This window comes from Elephantulus edwardii, unplaced genomic scaffold (assembly GCF_000299155.1).
Source record: "Elephantulus edwardii isolate Elephantulus edwardi_28Jun2011 unplaced genomic scaffold, EleEdw1.0 scaffold00206, whole genome shotgun sequence".
NCBI classification, from domain to species: Eukaryota; Metazoa; Chordata; class Mammalia; order Macroscelidea; family Macroscelididae; genus Elephantulus; species Elephantulus edwardii.
Window position 1 is genome coordinate 1,339,630 of NW_006399956.1, and position 15,318 is coordinate 1,354,947.

Below are 15,318 nucleotides of genomic sequence, written 5' to 3' on the forward strand. Positions count from 1 at the left end.
TGCTTGAACTTCTGGCAGTTCACTATCTATATACTGTTCTAGTCAATTTTGAATGATCTTCAGTAGTACTTTGCTTGCATGTGATATTAATGATACTGTTTGACAGTTTCCACATTCAGGTGGATCACCTTTCTTGGGAATGTGAACAAACATGGACCTCATCAAATTGGTTGACCAGACAGCTGTCCCCCAAATTTCCTGGCATAGACTGGTGAGCACATCTAAGTGTGCATCTACTAATTGAAACAAGTCAACTGGTATTCCATCAATTTCTGGGGCCTTACTTTTTGCCAATGCATTAAATGACTTAAATGACCCTTCCACTTCCTCCTTCATTACCATTGGCTCCTGTTCATATGGTACTTTCTGAAATTTTTCAGTGTCAGCTGTTTCTAAACAGGAGTCTGTGTATTTCTTCCATTCTCTTTTGATACTTTCTGGGTCATTCAATGCATTGCACATTGTATCTTTCATTAGTGTAACTTGAGGCTTAAATTTGTTTTCAATTCTCTCAGCTTGAGAAATGCGGAGTGAATTCTTCCCTTTTTATTTCAATCCCAGCTCTCTGCATTTTCCATTATAATACTTTGCTTTGTCCTCCTGAGCTGCCCTTTGCAATCTTTTGGTCAGCTCTAATATATCATGGCTAATCTTAAGAAATAAATCTGATCATTTGAGAGGCTCAACTTTATGAGAAAGAGTGTGGCATCAGGACTGGAGGAAGATTCACCAACAACCTATGTTATGCAGACGACACAGCCTTGGCTTCCTGAAACCGAGGAGGACCTGAAGCATTTAATGCAAAATGTCAAAAACTGTAATTTTCAATATAGATTGAAGCTCAACATCAATTAGACTAAGACTCTCACCACTAGGCCAGCTGGCAGCACCATGATAGATGGAGAGGAGACTAAGGTTGTTAACAATTTCAACTTGCTTGTTTTCACAATCAACACTCTTGGCACCCTCAGTCAGAAAAGAAAAAAAGGAACTGCACTGAGAAATCTGCTGTCAGGGACCTCTCCAAATAGTCTAGAGACTAAGGTGCACCTGATTCAGGACAGGGTCTTCACAATTACTTGCTATGCATCAGAGTACTAGACATGTAATAAGGATGACAAAAGAAGAATCAATGCCTTTGAGTTGTGGTGCTGGAAAGGATTCTTGAACATACCACAGACTGCCAAAGGAACAAATATCTCTCTTGGAGAGGGTGAAACCAAGCTGCTTCTGGGAGATAAGGATTTTGAAACTTTGTCTCACATACTTCAGGCAGGTGGGCCAGGACAGACAAATTCTTACAGAAAGACATCATGTTTGGAAGGATGGAGAGACAGCACAGGAGAGGAAGATCCCAGATGAGATGGACCGACATAGTAACTGGGGAAAGGGGATAGGTATGTCAGAGACGTGAGATTGGCTCAGGACAGGGAAGGGTTCAGAGCTACTGTACTTAAGGTCACTGAGTACAGGTGACTCGATGGCACATAAAAACAACTCCCACCTTGAGAAGAATGGGAATTCCAGAACACTTAATTATGTTTCTATGAATTCTATACCTAGACCAAGAAGCTATTGTTTGAGTACATAAAGGAAATACTACCTGGCTTAAAACTGGGAAAGGAGTACATCAGGGTTGTATTCTTTCTCCATACTTATTCAATGTGCATGCTCAGCAAATCCTTAGAGAAGCCAAATTTTTTTAAGAGAGTGGCATCAGGACTGACGGAAAACTAATAAACCTGTGTCTTACTTGCTTAAAGTGAGGAGGGCCTGAGGCACTTGGTGCAGAGGATCAAGGACTAGTCTTCAATATGAGTACATCTCAACATAAAAAACAAAACTAAAATTCTGACCACTGAGCTGACAACGTCATGATAACTGGAGTAAGTCTGAAATTGTGAACGATTTCATCTTGCTTGGATCCACAATCAACATTCTTAGTACTAGTAATCAGAGATCACAAAACATATAGCACTGGAAGTCAGCTGTCAGGGGTGTTCCCAAAGTCCTAAAGAGCAATGATGTCAGTTTAAAGACTAAGGTTCTTATCTGATTCAAGTCACAATCTTTCCAATCACCTGCTATGCAACCTGAGAGCTAGATAATCAATAAGGATGACAGAGTGATATATCTGAGTTGTGGTGTTGGAGAAGAGTGGTGAAAATTGCATGAACTAACAAAAGAAGCACAAATGTCTTGAAGAAAGTGCAACCAGGTATTTCTTAAGAGGCAAAGATGGTGAAGCTTTGTCTCGCACATTTTGGACATGTTGTTAGGAGAGACTATTCGTTAGAAAAGGACATCAAGCTTGGAAAGATGGAGGGTCAGTAAAGAGAAAGAGGCTCACTGAGATGAACTAATACAGAATTTTTGGCAATGGGCTCAAATGTGTCAGGCATGACAAGGATGGTACCGGGCAGCATACAGTTTAAATCTATCGCTTGTAGGATCACTACAAGTCATACTCAACTCAACCACCCTTAACAACAACAATCACTTCAAAGTTAGATCTTCTAATTAAAACACTCTATACAGTATTAAACTATGGTTAAATTAGGTACTTTATGTAATCACATTTCGTTTTTGAGCTACAATCCTACTTTTGGGATTAGAATACTTTCTGGTATTGTTGTTCAGTCGATTCAGGAAATTGTCTAATAGTATAAAAAACCAAAATCCTTTTTTCCATTTTTGTAGTACTAAATCTAAGTATAGTATTTAAAAACTAATTCTTTTTTCCATTTTCTGTCATTCCATTTTGGATTATCAAGCATAGTACCAATCATCTAGTATTTACGCAGTGTGACTGAAAGATTACGAAAAGTTTTAAAGCAAGTTCTGGTGGCCTAGTGGCAAGAAGGTGCACTGCAATCCCAGAGGTGTGCGGTTCAAATCCACCAGAAGCTATGCTGGAGAAGGAGGGACAATATCCTTCTGTACCAGTCAGATCTGATTTGACAGTATACACACACACACAGAGATTTAAAGTCACACAAAAATATTAATGTGGCAATGAGAGGATAAAGTCAAAATATAAATAACTGAAATAACTCTACCAAGTATCTCACTAAGAACTAATTTACTCACTTTCCCAAGAGGGTCCTATAAAGCAGTAAGAAAAAATCAATAGTACAATAGAAAAATAGATAAAAGACATGAACAGGGAATTCAAAGAAATCTCTTAAATACATAGAAAGATGCCAACATATTCATACCCAGAGAAATGCAAACTAAAGCTATACTTTTGTTCAGGATAGCAAACATTAAAAACTTTGAATTCACTTTGTTGACAAAGCATTCTCATACTTTGTTGGTGAAGTCTAAGTGATAATAATCTCTACAGAGTGCTGTTGGACAACTTATACAAAAATTTTTAAAAATAAAAAAAATTTTAAAAAAAATTTTTGAGGACTATGCCTTTAAATGAGGGAGGTCTAGTGACAAAGAGTGGTGCTGCAAACTCAAAAGCATGCTGTCTCCGCTGTAAAAAGATGGGCAACTTCCTCCCGACTGATTTATTGCCTCTGAAAACCCATGAAGGGGTCAGCCATAAATCGGCTCTGACTTGAAACAGACAACAGAAACAATACCTTTAAAGAAGGACTCAGCTGACTTGGTGGTAAGACGCTGCACTGCCAACCCACTGGTATATGATTCAAATGTGCCAGGTGCTGATGAACAATGCCAGCTAAGGCAAGTGGTTCAAATCCACCAGCAGCTCTGCAGGAAAAAGATGGAAAACCTCCTCCTGACTGATTTACTGCCTCTGAAAAGGGTAAATTATGAGTCAGCTCTGACTCAAAGGTACCTAACAACAAAACACTTTTAAGTAAGACCTCAGTGGTGCAAGCACTTAAAGCGCTTTGCTGCTAACTGAAAAATAAGAGCTATCAGACCACCTACTATGTCTAAGAAGAAAGGCTTGGCATCTAATTCTGAACAACCAATGACTGAAAATCCTATGGAGGACAGTGCATTCTATTAATTGCACAGGAGAGCATCATGAGATAGAATCTACTAAGTGGCAAATGATCTAACTGTAAGCCAGTATTTATTAGAATTTATCACACAGATTAATATATAGAAGAGAAGCAAAATATGTAAATATAGTAGAATATATAATAGAAAAGTGTAAAAAATAATTAATATTCATCTATTTAGAAATGGTTTTAAAAAGCATATGGTAATTGTGTTGTTGTTGATTGCCTTCGAGTAGAGCATGACTCACAGCAACCCTACGAACAAAAGGCCTGAAGCCTCTCTACAATTACTGACATTTATCAAAGTTTATAGACTTTCCAGAGGCAAGTTGTTTAGGAAGTGGATGCCACATTGTATTGCTGCAGATACATGCGATCAATTCCAATTCAGAGAACCTATAGAGAACTGCCATACTGGGTTTCCAAGGATGTAATCCTTACAGAGCAGATGATCATTTCTTTCTCCAGAGGTATAGCTTTTAAGTTTGATCAAGGACTTTGAGTTGATTCTTTCTGGTTCAGTTAGGATTGATGATGCAAAACTGGAATGGACCCAAATTTATGAAATGTGGGCACAATAGCACAATAACCAGAACAGGAAAAATTATGGGTCGATGCCTTGCCAGAAATAAAAGTAAAACACCAAAAATCTTAATCACCCTGTTAGAAAATATACACAGCATGCACACTGCATAGCAACCAAATCTCTTGACCAACAGAGTCAAGAAGTAACAGTGTCCCATTAAAAGGCAACAGTCAACTAAACCACTTTGAATGGTGTCACTTTTCACTGTCCTGGCAATAATCAGTCTCCTGCAGAAGTTCCTGAAAGCAATCACTCCTCCTCTTTTGTCTTCCAAGACGCTTGGTATCTTCTTTTACCAGATACAGTTACCATTGCAGTACGTTCCCATTTTAATAATTTGGTCATAAATGAATTAGGTGGAAGGCCTGGCTCAAATCACTGATCCATTAACAGCCAAGTACTTAAATACTGCAGTAATGAGGGCTGCTTAAAGCCATGTAACACAATGCTAAATTAAAGAATGAAATAGCCCTCTAGTACTAAAAAAATCCAACCTGCAAGATGTTTTTCTACCTGTAAGATGTCTCTAGGAAAGCTCTCGTTACCTACTAGCAAGAAGCTGGGCAGCAATACTGAAGGTACATGGTTTGAGGCTCTCAGCCACTCTATGGGTAAAAGATGGGCAATGTCCTCCCAAGCAATGAACTGCTTCTGAAAACCCACCAGAGGGTCAGCTATGGGTTGATTCTGACTCTACATTACACAGCAACAAGTTCTAATGCAGGGCAGTGTATTTGGCATTGTTTGGAACAGGGAAAGAAGGAAATGACAAAATGTTACAAAGTTTACAATATTTTTACAGAGTTAAGTATGGTAAGAAGACAAATTCACTACACCATACCTTTTGAATCCATATGCTGAGCAAAAAGCTAGACTCTATGAGGGAGAATGTGGCATCAGTATTGGAGACTCATCAACAACCTGCGATATGCAGATGACACAACCTGGCTTGCTGTAAATGAAGAGACCGTGAAGCACATACTGAAGACCAAAGACTACATTTAACATAAAGAAAATCCTTACAACAGCAATATCATAATAGAGAAAAGACTGAGGTTGTCCAGGATTTCAATTTACTTGGATCCACAATCAACAGCCATGGAAGCAGCAGCCAAGAAATAAAAAGATATATTGCACTGGACAAATATGCTTCAAGGATCTCTTTTAAAGTACAAAAGACTGTCACTTTAAAGACTAAGGTGCACCTGACATAAGCCATGGTCTTTTCAAATGCTTTATGTACATGTTAAAGATAGATAACAAATAAGGAAGAACAGATGCCTTTGAGTTGTGGTACTCTCGAAGCCTGTCAAAAGAACAAGCTTATGTGGTTTTTTTTCCTCTAAAAATTACTTCATTTGAAATAAAATGTTGCTAGGATTTACAAAGCCATTCAAAACTCAAAAATATATATAAGGGCTTTGGCTCATCTACCAAAAACAGTAATCCATTTTTTAAGCTTTCAGTACAGAATCTTCTTCTGTTTTGTTCCACAACAATAGTTGTACAGTTTTTAGGAGAATATTTGAGCAGGTAGGAGGTGAATTCTCCATTCTATATATATTAAGGATCAGACAGTCTCCAAAACACATTTAAAAAACAAAAACCAAAATTTTCTAAGAAAGGCAGCTAAAGTGGATTTTGCTAAAAATTGTGACTTCACTTCTACTAAGATTCACAGTTCTAAGGGAATTTTATTAATCAGCAACTAAGTGAACATCTGAACACAATTAACATCCATGTTGTTCCTTAGGAAAGATATTACAATTCCCCACTTAATAGTTGAATTGCCTTGAAAAAGCTACTTAGCTTGCTAATTAGACTTCCTCTGAAAAGAAGGGTGGCTGTCAGCAGTACATGCAATAAAGCACGTAGAGATTTTGTAAAATGCTTGGTATACCGAAAGCCCTCACTAAATATTAATTTCCTTTCCTTTCCCAGTTCCCTCAGAGGCTCCTAGAACTATACAAGATGACAGTGTAGTTTAGTCAGTTTATAAAATGTGATGTATTTCCTGTGTATAGGACCCCATTCATCCTGGAAATTCCCGCAACAATCATCTTTAAATAGCAGTTGGCTATTATCAGTTCCCTAAACCTAAGTTATATCATATATTAAGGAATGTTCTTAACCGATTGTCAGGAATAGTATGTGGTCAGCTGACTAAAAAAAAAATAATAATGAAAGCAGGTAATTTTTAAAAGGATTTTGTTAAAGCACAAAAAGTATTTTAAGGCAAGGTTAAGACTTCCTTAAGTAAGGGGTCACTATGTGGTGTTCTTCATCATCTCTCAATGGTTAAACATAAAGTATCATACCTGTGTGACAACTAACACCACAACCATCTTTTTGGATAAAATACACCTATAATGTGTCTTACTTAACTTGACAGCACCTAACAACACAATGCATTATCGATAAATTCTGGTTTGGCTTTAACATGGTGGTAGAATCTACTACTCTTGCAAAAGAAAATGAACACAGATCTTAGATTTTTTGAAATCTTTTCTTAGTCTAACTCATGAGCCATTTTCAATCTTGGTTTGCATTAAGACTTAACATAGCATCATTCCTTTTCATATTTGTTTCACCAATTTATATGTTTAAAACAAATTATATAACCAACACAGTTGGCATAAACAGGCTTGGCAATAAACACAAGTCCCTCTTGGGAAAGCACATCAGGCAAATGATAGGAGAAGTAGCTACAAGGCACATGGTAGAGTAGGCTACAGATATGGGGACATGGATACAGATAAAAAAACATGGTTTCAATGTTCAGTTGTACATGTAAAAACTGTTGAATAGGTATATGTTGTTTTTTTTTTTTGTTTTTTGTTTTTGTTTTTTTTTTAAACTAAGTATCCTTTTCCAGTCCATGTCAGATGGGTAGTGTGCCTCCGTCGTAACAAGGTTAGTAGGTGGCACATGTCATACAGACGTATGAGCTCCCGATCATCATGCGTATGAACCGGAAAAGGATCTGAATAGGTGTATGTTTTGCTATGTTTATTTTCACACACACAAAAAATACATTTAAGAAAATCAAACAAACAAAAAAAGTTTATGAAAGGAATGAAGAACATCGGTCATTACACAAGTCTTTCTACTACATAAGATTTCTCCCTCTAGTTTTCGGGCTACTGTAATCTGGGTCCCCTCTGTTGCTGTTAAGATGCCATGGAGTTGTCCTCTGGCTCATGGCAAGTACATGCACAACAGAACAAAACAGTGTCTGGACCTGAGCCATCGCCATGATCAGTTGTACACCAAGCCATGTGATTCGTATTATTTCAGCTGGCTGATTTTCAGATGTAAATCACCAGGTCTTTCTTTCTTGTTTTGGTTTAGCTGCTGCAATGAAATTTATTTGAACAAAATACCAGCAATACTCAAGCCTCCACTGAGAGATGGCAATAGGTGCATATGAGATTCACTAACTGGGACTTAAACCTGAACTACACACACCGAAGAATTTTACCACTCTTTGAACTACCAATGCCATTATGAATGTCCCTTAACTAATGAAATTTATTTCCCACTTATATTTGCTTCAGTTAACATATGGTCTATTCCTCCTTTAGAGTTTATTGATGTATCTTACTCTTCTGAAAATGTCTTTTTCTTTCACTACCTATCAAAATTGCTACTATCCTTCAAGCTAAGCACAAATATTTCTCACATTTTTTATCTCAGACTTCATTATCTCCTGCTCCTTGAGCTCATCTGGTACCTGCAGTCTGTACTCAATTTAGTTCATATTATAATCCACTTTTTCCTGAATTTGAGCCTTTCTGCTGGATTATTCCTATTAGCACACAAATATATTCCAGTAACTAATATTAAAAAGAAAAAACAAACGTAACAGCTTCATACTCCCAAATACTACTTTCTCACCTTAAGGTTTTCCTATTCATATTATTTCTATTCTACCTATGTTCTTTAAGTTTCATACTAAACACTATAGTATAAGGCCTCCATCTTATGCTTGTCAGAATCAGTAATACCCTCCATGCTATTCAACTTGATGGGCTGGGTTTGTGTTTTTTTTTTTAATTTTACTTTACATTACTTCTCAGTTCTATTTTATAGCTGAGTTTTCTCTTCCTTGAAACCCAGTTAAGGACTGAATTGTGTACCCTAAAAATGTGAGTTAACATGGATGGGTCATGATTTTCAATAAGTAACTTCCATTTTGACTTGATATAATTATCCTACAGGATATAAATCCTAACCTCTATGAAGTCAAGGAGACAGGATTGAGGATTATGTTATAGCTTGAGTTAATCTCTTTTGAGATATTAAAGAGATAAAACAAGTATCTAGAAATCAGAGTGACCTACTATTACAAGGAAACAAGAGACAGGAGCCTGTCCATTGCACCAAGAATTCCTGAGATGGGGAAATAAGAAGTGGAAATAAGACCAGGACCTTCTCCTCCCACCCCCTCCCCAAGAGCTGGCAGAGAGAGAAACAGAGAACATTCTTAGAACTGGAACCTTGAATTTGGACTTCCAGACTCTTAAAACAATGAAAGAATAAATTTGTTTCTTAAAACTAAAATACTTGTGGTATTTCTATTACACAGCCCTTTTTTGTCCACTGAGTTATTACGTTCTTGGTTTTTGCCACCCAGTGGGCTACCAATTTCAGTTTGCCTCCCCAAGTCCTCATTCTCTAACACATCTCTCACTGCCAAGTATCTCTCACAAGACTAATCCCCTTTTATGTCAAAGTTTGCAAAAGTGACAAAACCAACTCATAAAGAAGCTTAAGAAATTTTTAGGGGTGTTCTTGTGGTGAATAGTAACAATATTTAGTGAAGAATAAGAGATGCTAACAATGCAGCAGCAATCTCAAACAAGGAAAACATGTACCAACTTTCAAAATTCCTCACCAGGTAGTCAAATAGTGGTAAAAAAAAACACCAAAACAAACCTACTTGGAATCTAACTTTGTTCCACAGATGAAGTATTTTTATATTTATGCAAATTTTAAGAAATTCAATCCCTATATAAGTCAAAGGAAGTTAGGTTTAAGAATTTTCATGTGGAAAAAAAAATTTCAGTGACAATGTTTTGAAAGAGACTGCAACTCTGAGAGAATCTTTAGGGAATATTGAGATTAATAATTTCGAAGGGTAATCATAGGGTCACACTATTTGATAGAGGGGTGGTTAAAGGAAATGGGAAAGATCAGGTTTGAAAAACAATGTATACAAACTCTGTAAGTAAACCGGTATAAAAAAAATTTTATTTAAAAAAATAATTTAAGATGAGTGAAAGAAAAGGCAATATACAGAGTAAGTGGATAGCCAACAAGTAAATGAATGAATTTAATACTGAGCTGAAAGCAGGCTGTACACTACCATGCAGCTATCAACTGTCAGCATTAATAGTATAAATGAGCACTGCTCTCATGCCTCAGCTCATCATGTCAATTTTAACTATAATTTTTACTTGGCTTCATTCAGACTCTAAGTTATTACTTTCTGGGCCCTAGGCCTGTACTAATTTGCATGACTTTTAAACTAATCATTAAATTTAAAAAGCAATTTTGCAATTTAAATCCCTGGCACTTAATTGACTTCCTACCTCAAGGCACTAAATCATCCAGCAGCAATTCATCATTCCAACCAGTCTGTACACGAGCAGACTGTGTTATTGTCGTGCTTTGGAAACGCACACTGAGGACTCAAACGTTGTTATGCTGGGTTTTTTTGCGTTGTTGTTTTCTCCAAGTGCCAATCCAGGCTTGATCTACATTCCTAAACTTGATCTCCATCACTCTAGCTGAAGAGCAACCGCTACCCTAAAGAATGTGAGTGTGTGTGTGATTTCTCAGTAGTCGCAAGGCCAGGGCATAGGATGTCCCCCTGACTGGCAGCTGGCCTGTTATGCGTTCAAGACGTCAGGGTCAAGGAGCATGCAGACCACGCACAGCCAGCAGCCCGGTGAGGTGGAGTGTGCTGCAGACACCTGCCAGCCGCGCACCCATCACATGGGCTATAAAGCCTGGGCAGCAACCCTTCGAAGAAGGGCTGGACTCCACGGTAGTCATGAGGGCAGTCGAAAGGGGGATTAGGCTATAGGACTGGGGGTGAGGTGGGTAGGATCCTTCACTGGGATTGGCGCTCCCTACGTTCTGAGGGGCAGGACCTTGCACCAACCTCCACGAAGGCATCAGTCAGGTCACTAGCTCTGTCCATCACTGGCAAATGGCGCCCGGCCACGATTTTCACCTTCAGCTTCCCGGGCATCGTCTCGGCTTCGGCCTCTTCTTAAGCTCCTGCAGACACAAACAAACGCGTCTGCGCCGAGCGCCGGTCTGGGCGGGGGCGGGGCGGGAGCGCGCGGGGAGCGGCGCGCGGAGGCGGGAGTGCGCGGGGTAACGACAGCGGAGGGCACGCGGGGGCGCGCGGGGGCCGGGCCGCACGGCCGCTAGGCGCTACTCACACTCGGAGAACAGTGGGCGTCACGTGTGGGTGCGGGGGCCTCATTCCGGAGAGGCAGCGGGAGGAACGGACCCGGTGGATTCTCCCGACCCTGCCCCGCAGTACAGGAAAGAGAAGCAAAACCCAGTCAGCATCTCGCAGTGCCTCCGCAGCGCCTACATGCGTTTCTCCTCCCCCAAAAATGGCGACTCCCAGGGCGTGGAGGAAGCATCGATAATTCGGTGCTCTGCCCACTTCTCAGAGAGAAGTTAAATTCGCTGAGAAAAGATAAAGGGGGCGGGACGGACTTCAAGGAAGGTGGAAGGTAGGGAAGTGGGTCGAGTACTGAATCATCCACCGAGAGGCCGCCTTAGCTTTGTGCTGCGCTTCTTGCATACAGAGTTGGCACCCTATTCCGGGGGTGGTGGTGCTCGCTTATCTGCAGATCGCCGCTTTCTCAGCTGAACGCGCTGCTTTTCCAAAGAGCTGCCTTTCAGAGGCAGCGGCAGTAAAGACACGTTCTTCCACGTGACGTAGACGAGGCGCTCGTGCTTCGTGAAAGAGCCCTGGTGGCACTGTGGCTTGAGTGTTGGGGCTGCTAACCGAAAAGGCACTGCCTCAAATCCACTGGCTTCTGTACGAAAGATGAGGTAGCCTGGTCCTGTGAAATCCTTTATAGGGTCGCTTTGAGGCGATGTCGCTATGACGGTCAGTGAGATGTTTTGGGTTTGGAGTCAGGGGTTCGTGAAATCAGTGCAGGTGCATTTCCCCCTGAAAGTGGCGGAGTGTAGGTGCCTGCAATAGTTTTCTTTTATATGAAGTAGAGTTATCAAGGGCAAACAGACTTTGAAGTCCAAAGGCAAAGCTTCAAATAAATTTGCCTCTCACTGTTAAATTGTTTCAGTGTGCTTTCAAAGCACCTTCAATCATAAAGACGAAATCAACGCTAGGAGGGATTCCAGGACCTGGTGCGTCTTGTTGAGAGTTGCACTGATAGATTTGAATCCATTACCAGGTCCCGCGGGAGAAACAGGGACCAATCCCTCCTGTGATTTACAGCTATGAGTAGGTTCAGACTCAATGGCAATGACTTGTTTTGTTGTGGCTTTGTTGTTGTTTGGGACTTGAGGCATTGTTTGTTTTGGTTTGCTTTTTTCCCCATTTACGACTCCCGACTCCCACTAGGGCCCTCTCGTGGCTTAGTCTATAATGCGTTACAGCTGCTAATGTGAATGTTGTGCTTTTCTGGGGGTTCGAATCCACTAGGGGCTCTGCAGAAGAAAGATAGGCAGTGACCTCAAGATTTACTATCAGCTCTCAGTCAGATCCCACTGGAAGATGGTGAATGTATATGAATCCACTGGATGGCAGCGGATTTGGTTTACTATTTGGTGGTGGAAGGGGAGTTACTCTGGGAGATTAAAAGAGCTGATGGTACTGTGGTTGGCATTTGGCTGACGGTTGGAACTCACCAAGCACTCACGAGGAGAAGGATTTACAGCTTTGATATTTATGTGCATTTCAAAAGGAGAATAATAGTATGCTGGTTTTGTTAGGTGTGGACTAGAAGTCAGCGACCTTCCATACAGCTGACTTGAAATGTACCATATCTTGTCCCATCCTCTCACTCTTTGATGGGTTTGTTTGTGGAAGCTATTGTTACAATCACTATGCCAATACATCTTATTGAGGTTCTTCCTCTCTTTCTCTGACTTCTCTGACTTTCTCTGACCCTTTCCACATTTACCAGCCTGATGTCTTTTTCCAAAAAGATGGCTAATCAAAAGTTTACATACAAATACAATCAATCTTGAAGCATTAACAGTGATGGGATGGGGGAAAGGAGAGAAGTAGTAAGTTGGGTGAAAAGAAGACAATATGCAATAATATTTATTAGATATTTTAAGTAATTACATTAATCAATTTCAATTAATGTTATTGTCTATTGAAAATGCAATATTATTTGTAAATATTCACTCAAATTGGGGAAAAAAGTAAAGAAAACTTTTTGGGGAAGTTCTGGTCTGTCCTCTAGATTCTAATGTCACTGTGATTTGGAATCCACTCCATGGTAAATGCAGTGGATTTTGTTTGGGGATTGGTACCCTACGATATTATAGTAAACTATAAGGAATTAAGCTCCATATCATGTATTTTGGACGTTCATATGTGCCATCAAATCGCTTGCAACTCAGAGATCCTTTGTACAACTCTGAAATCTTGCTCTATCCTGAGTCAATTTAACTGTCTTTAACACACCTACTAACCTACACCCATTAGCCCAGTCACTCAGTCAATCTATCTCACCCATCTATCACTTGCACTATGCCTCCACCTTTCTAAGTATGATGTGCCTCTCCAGTGACCTGTCCTTTGTGGTAACCATGCCCAGATTATATAAGATAGAGCTCCAAAGTCTTTGCCTCCAAGGAGTAGCTTGGTTTCACCCTCTCCAGGGTAGACATGTTTGTCCTCTTAGCAATCTATGGTATGTTCAATACTCTTCTGCAGCACCACAAGTAGGAGAGGCTATTCCTTGGAAAGGGATAGCATACTGGAAAGTTAGAGAGTCAGCAAAGGAGAGGAAGAACCTCAGTGAGAAGAATTGACACAGTGGCTGAAACAATGAATTTCAGTGGGATTTCATTGTGTTGGAGATGATGAGGATGGCATGGGATAGGACAGAGTTCAGATCTGTTGTACTTGGGGTCGCTATGAGCTGCACTTGATGACACCTAACAACGATAAGAAGAAATGAGCCAGGTGAACATAAATACATAAGAACACTAAAATGGGACATAATGTGAACTTGGATCATCAAGGAAAGATTAGGGAAATTGAGGTATATAAATGACCTAACAGAAACTTCTCCATACCAGATTACAAAAACATGAACAATGTACTCCATACAGACTACCAAAGTCCACATTAAAAATTCCTGTGGAGAGTGTATCACTTGGATTCATCAGGAAAGGAAAATACCTAATCAAGATAACAGGATGCTTTCTTTAACTTCAAAACTACTCAGCAGCATAGAAAAACACTCTAGACAGTGGTGATCTAAAATTACTTTTTATGGCAAAAATTCCCTCTGCAGAAAGTATGTTGTTCTCCTAAGTGAGAAGCCAAATTCTTTCATTAAAATAAAAATCTAGAAGATAAATAAATCATTGACTTTTTGGATTTGAGAAACCGTTCTTTGTCCATTCAGACTATAACAATAGATGGGAGACCCAATTTCCATACACATTTCCTTCAATCCACCTGTAACTTCTTAACTGAGTCTGCCTCTGCCCTAAAAATGTCCTTGCCGTTTTTGGAAGCTCTGTTAGTGTAGGTGATCTTTAATTCTAGTGTGCTATTTGGTTTTTTTTCCAGTAGTAGCAATGAAATAACTTTTCCACTCCCCTGAAATCAAAGTATACCCATATTATCACTTCACTGAAAACACAAAAAGTAAAGAAACATTTGAAAATATTAGAAAACTGAAGTTAAGCAATAATGTTAATGGGAAATAATGTGTTACATGATGTTGTAAAGCAAAAAATATTTGCAAATTGCACAATTAGAGGTTAGCGATCTGGGCCTCCTAATTAGTTGCAGGTGAGGTGCTTGTACATACACACCTGTTGCCTTAGGCGTCATCAACAGGAGATTATAATTAGATACTTCCTGAAGATTTTTTTAGCAGAATTAAGCCTGACTTCAGTTTAACTGTTTCCTTAATAATTAAACTAGTTTGTTTTAATTAATGCAAGGAACAATGCTGACTTTCCTGATATATCTATAATTAGCCTCAGGCTCCCGATTACCTTCTTTAGTGTCTTAGCATGTGACTTGTGCAATTTAGATCCTACAGTAATAATAAGTCCCCTCAAATAAACATTTCCAAAACCATAATTTATTTTCTTTACTTCACCACAAGTACAGCAGTAATAGCAACAACAACAAAAACAAACAACGAAAATCTTAGCTCTTTCACTGTTCTCCATTTCAGACAGGATCACCGGTTGCCCAATCAACTGCACAAACCAGAAACGTGCTGCACTGATTAGACCTGAGGAGCCTGGTTCAAACTGAAGGATAGATATAAATGACAGCCTGGATTTAGTTTAGTTACTTTTGATTTACTCCTAATGCAGCAAATCAGCTGTGTAAAAGATAAAGATAAGTAGGCACTTAGGTAGGCTCAGCTCCCTAGTGGTTCCCTTTGTCTCATGAAGGCATACCTAAAGCTTAGTGGGCTTAATGGCTGCATTGAGTAAAATGTTCTCTCAGTTGGAAGATTACTGAAGTAAAGCACATTGCTTGCTATC

General features: G+C 39.5%; 1 protein-coding gene across 4 annotated transcripts in view; it reads right to left on the reverse strand.

Moving 5' to 3' along the window:
- C2CD5 (C2 calcium-dependent domain containing 5) overlaps nucleotides 1–11,243 on the reverse strand; it is a 141,297-nt gene extending 130,054 nt beyond the window's left edge. For 2 of the 4 annotated variants that reach the window (XM_006897207.1, XM_006897204.1), the window contains exon 1: nucleotides 10,739–10,857. In XM_006897207.1, the coding sequence (XP_006897269.1) occupies nucleotides 10,739–10,828 (90 nt within the window). In that variant the 5' untranslated portion in view covers nucleotides 10,829–10,857. Of the gene's footprint in view, nucleotides 1–10,738 lie in introns of all 4 variants that reach the window. The other 2 variants (XM_006897205.1, XM_006897206.1) reach the window with 2 other exon arrangements.
- Nucleotides 11,244–15,318: the final 4,075 nt, after the last annotated feature.